This window comes from Ailuropoda melanoleuca, chromosome 1 (genome assembly GCF_002007445.2).
Source record: "Ailuropoda melanoleuca isolate Jingjing chromosome 1, ASM200744v2, whole genome shotgun sequence".
Classification (NCBI taxonomy): domain Eukaryota; kingdom Metazoa; phylum Chordata; class Mammalia; order Carnivora; family Ursidae; genus Ailuropoda; species Ailuropoda melanoleuca.
The window spans coordinates 43,598,651-43,603,003 of NC_048218.1; the positions used below are offsets into that span (position 1 = coordinate 43,598,651).

At 38.4% G+C, this 4,353-nt stretch overlaps 1 protein-coding gene across 1 annotated transcript; it reads left to right on the plus strand.

The window, feature by feature from the left end:
* Positions 1-1,471: 1,471 nt before the first annotated feature.
* LOC100480597 (olfactory receptor 5AC2) lies at positions 1,472-2,396 on the plus strand. Its single transcript, XM_002920036.1, is given in 2 exon segments — positions 1,472-1,789; positions 1,791-2,396. Coding segments are annotated over 2 exon segments (924 nt in total).
* Positions 2,397-4,353: the final 1,957 nt, after the last annotated feature.

Here is a 4,353-nt window from a genome sequence, read left to right on the forward strand (position 1 = left end):
AGAAAAAAAACACATATGTGTTGGAATGATACCCACTTGGGGGGTCTTGTCAAAAAGCCTGGGAGCTGTGAATCCAAGACTGGGAAATATTTCCTTGAATGGTTATATACTTAATCAGCTGTTTGTAAATAGGTAGACCCCACTTTAGATACTATGAGAGAGATTGGAATACACAAAACATATTTTATGTTCAGACTTGTGCATAATTTGTCATTGATGACATTGTGATGATGATGACCGCCGTTTTTTCTCTTGGGTCTCCACAGGACCTAGCCTTCTCACTTGCTTCCCAGGCTTGTAAAACTCATGGATCCACTTGTCATTTGGGGCTCTTATCTGCTTTGACTGTCTTTATGTTAGTCATTGTCTAGTACTGTGGTTCATCTTTTCTCATCTGATTTGTCTTTTAAACAGAATTTATAATTTTTACTATTTAAATTGAATCCACCTTTTCAAAACACTGGTTATTTTTTTCAACTGTGGTGCCATTTGTAATGGCTTCATTTGCCTTGATTTTGAGAGTCTCACTTGCAATCTCAGAAAGGGCGGGAAAACCCCCTACAGTAGTTTTAGAATTTGTGCCTCTGAAATATTAAAACACATTCTCAGTTACCTGGATGGTAGTTGTCTTACTTGGCCTGAAAATGACAGCCTAAAGGCTGTCCTTCCCCAACCTGCAAATAAGACAGTAGATTCTTTTTTTCTTCACTCCTCTTAAAAGAGGGGTATTTTATCATCCTGGGTGTAACACCAGATAGAGGTTCTATGAGCTAAGAATGACAGTGCTGTACTCAGGAGGTACTCCATAAATATCTGTTGACTGAATGAATGTTTTTGTTCATGTATGAGAGTTTATTGGGGATATTTAAAAAGAACCAATTAAAAATTTGGAAGGGCTTTGAGTAATGTAAAATCAAAAAACTTGATTAGGAATTTGGGGTGATTTTGATGAACATATAATCAAATAATAATGATAATGGACAGTAAAACAGTAATGGGATATTGATGGTCTTATTACTCAACCTATTAACGTCTTAAAAGGATTGAATGGTGTATATTGCTGATATCAGAGATAGAGTCCCTTTTTCGCTTAATAGAAAAGATGCACAAGATTTTCTGAGAAAGGGTGATAACGCTTTTGAAACTGGAGCACCGCTCCTTTTACAGATTTTCATATAAAAAGTTTTTTTTAATCTTAATTCTGAAAAACATTTCACTGTTAATATATTCAATTTTAAATATATATACTTAAAAGCCTTCTTTAAAAAATCTTTCTCAAAATTATTTATTATATACTTAATACTCTTAAGTGTGTTTCTAAAAAAACGGGAAACCCTGTACCTTCACATTTGTTGAGAAGTTGACATCTGAAATAGGGAACAGACATTACCATCCCAAACTAGTTTTCCTGACCCTTGATTGTTTTTTTCCTTTACCTCTTCTCTCATGGCAGTGATCAGCCTGAGTGCATATGATGGAGGCAAACAAGACGCAGGTGACTGAGTTTGTTCTCACCGGACTTACAGATCGTCCAGGCCTGCAGGTCCCCCTGTTCCTGGTGTTCTTGGTCATCTTCCTCACCACCATGGTGGGCAACCTCGGACTGATTTTTCTCATCCGGAAAGACCCCCATCTTCACACCCCCATGTACTTACTCCTTGGCAGTTTGGCCTTTGCAGACGCTTGTTCCTCATCCTCTGTGACTCCCAGGATGCTTGTCAACATCTTAGACAAAAGTCAAATGATATCCCTGGTTGAGTGCATCACCCAGTTTTATATTTTTGCATCCCAGTGCCACCACAGAGTGTTTCCTCCTGGTAGTGATGGCCTATGACCGCTACGTAGCCATATGCAACCCCTTGCTTTATCCAGTGGTGATGTCCAACAGGCTCTGTGCTTGGTTGACAAGTTTGTCTTATGTGATTGGTTTTCTGCATCCCACAATTCATGTAGGATTATTATTCAGATTAACCTTCTGCAGGTCCAATATGATACACCATTTCTACTGTGAAATTTTGCCACTCTATACAATTTCTTGCACTGACTCATCTATTAATGCATTGGTACTTTTTATTTTTGCTGCTTTTATACAAACTTTTACATTTATGACCATCATAGTATCTTATACCCGTGTCCTCTTTGCCATCCTGAAAAAGAAGTCTGAAAAGGGCAGGAGCAAAGCCTTCTCCACGTGCAGCGCCCACCTGCTCTCTGTTTCCTTGTTCTATGGCACTCTCTTCTTCATGTATGTGCGCCCTGGGTCTGTCCCAGATCAATATCAGGATAAAATGTACTCACTGTTTTACACGATTATCATCCCCCTGCTCAACCCCTTTATTTATAGCCTAAGAAACAAGGAAGTTTTAGGTGCACTGAGAAAAATGATAAAGAAATGAAAATTTCTCAGGAAAGCTTTCATTATTCCTTAGATTTTACCCTGTTCAAATAAAACATGTGTCCTTGGTTTTGCACATAGAAGGACCTTAATATGTACTTGTTAAGTGAATGAAGAAGAAATTTAGAGTAGATAGACTTGTTTTCATCCTAAGTTTTTGTGATGATCCAAATAATTAATGAGCATGATAAGGATGGACTCCACTTACCTTGTGTTGTTTTATTTTTATTTATTTATGTTTTTAAAGATTTTATTTGTTTATTTGACAGAGAGAGAGACAGCCATCAAGAGAGGGAACACAAGCAGGGGGAGTGGGAAGGAAGAAGCAGGCTCCCAGTGGAGCAGGGAGCCCGACTCGGGGTTCGATCCCAGGACACTGAGATCACGCCCTGAGCCGAAGGCAGACGCCTTAAGACTGAGCCACCCAGGCGCCCTCCTTGTGTTGTTTTAAATCTATCCTCAAGGATGGAACTGGAATGAAAATTTCAAATTACTGTGTCTTTGTAACATGAAAGAGCTTTGTGTTTCCAGATATACACGCATTTTTTTTAAAGATTTTATTTATTTATTTATTTTATTTGAGAGAGTGAGAGCACAGGCAGGTGAAGGGGTAGAGGAAGAGGGAGAAGAAGCCTCTCCGGTGAGCACGGAGCCCAACCTGGGGCTCGAGCCCAGGACCCCGGGATCATGACCCACACTGAAGGCAGACACTCAACTGACTGAGCCACCCAGGCGCCCCTCCAGATACACACACTTTAAAACTCTTTTGCACTTATATTTTTTTAAGGGAAGACTCAATCTGTATAAACCTTCTTTTTAAAAAGTTCTCATGCCCTTTTAAATAATTCCTAAGCAAGTAATTTTTCAAAACCTTCTCTTGAGTATATATAATTATCCAAACAATATGTACACCAAAGTAATATTGTTAGACTGAATATGACAGTATATAACCTTGTGAGGCATTTAAAATGAACATAGCAGAGATCGGTAGGAGAAGGAAGGGAAAAATGAAGGGAGAGTAAACAGAGGGGGAAATGAACCACGAGAGACTATGGACTCTGGGAAATAAACTGAAGGTTTTAGAGGGGAGAGGGTGGGGGGATGGTCTAGCCAGGTGATGGGTATTAAGGAGGCACGTATTCATGGAGCACTAGAAGTTATATGCAAACAACAAATCATGGAACATTACATCAAAAACTCAGGATGTACTGTATGGTGACTAACATAACATAATAAAAAAAGGAACATTTCTACAAGGTTTAAAAGTAATTTTGAAAATTATATTTGCATTGCAATCATTGAAATGTATAAAAATTTAACAATTGTGTATTTAAGAGAAAGTAGTTTTCCTGCCATGTAATGAAAAGTTCTGAGTTCTTTAAAAACATCTACTTTTTAATTTATAAGCAATCTTACTAAGCATCTTGTGTCTGACACACATACACCAATTGAATTTTTTTCTCTTGGAATGGACAGCTACCTGAAAGAGCTGATGTGCTTGGTCAATTTGTAATTATGCAACTTAACTGGCTTTTTTGTTATAAAAACTATGTATGTTTTTTATCTGGTCCTTTTGCATTTTTTGAGATCCTGACTTTATTATTTACGGCCCTGTGAATATTTTAGTCAAAAATAAAGGAAAGAGAGGTAGTTTGACCCACATTATGTTATTGATGGAGCCGATTCTCATAACCCTTAGATGTCTCTTATAGGCCATACAAGGGAAAAGGAGCATATAAACCATGAGTAGTGACCGTGGCGCACTCCAGAAAAAAAAAAAAGTATTTCTGTATACATGACACATTCCTCTAACACCTAGCCTATTATTTTTGAGGATAGAAACAATTTGCTGAGTCATCGAACAAGGCCTGAGGTGACTGTATCTGGAGCTCAGTTTCCTCAGACTCTGCTCCTCTCACTGCATCTGAGCCCTGCTTCTGCTGTGTGGGCTCCCTGGA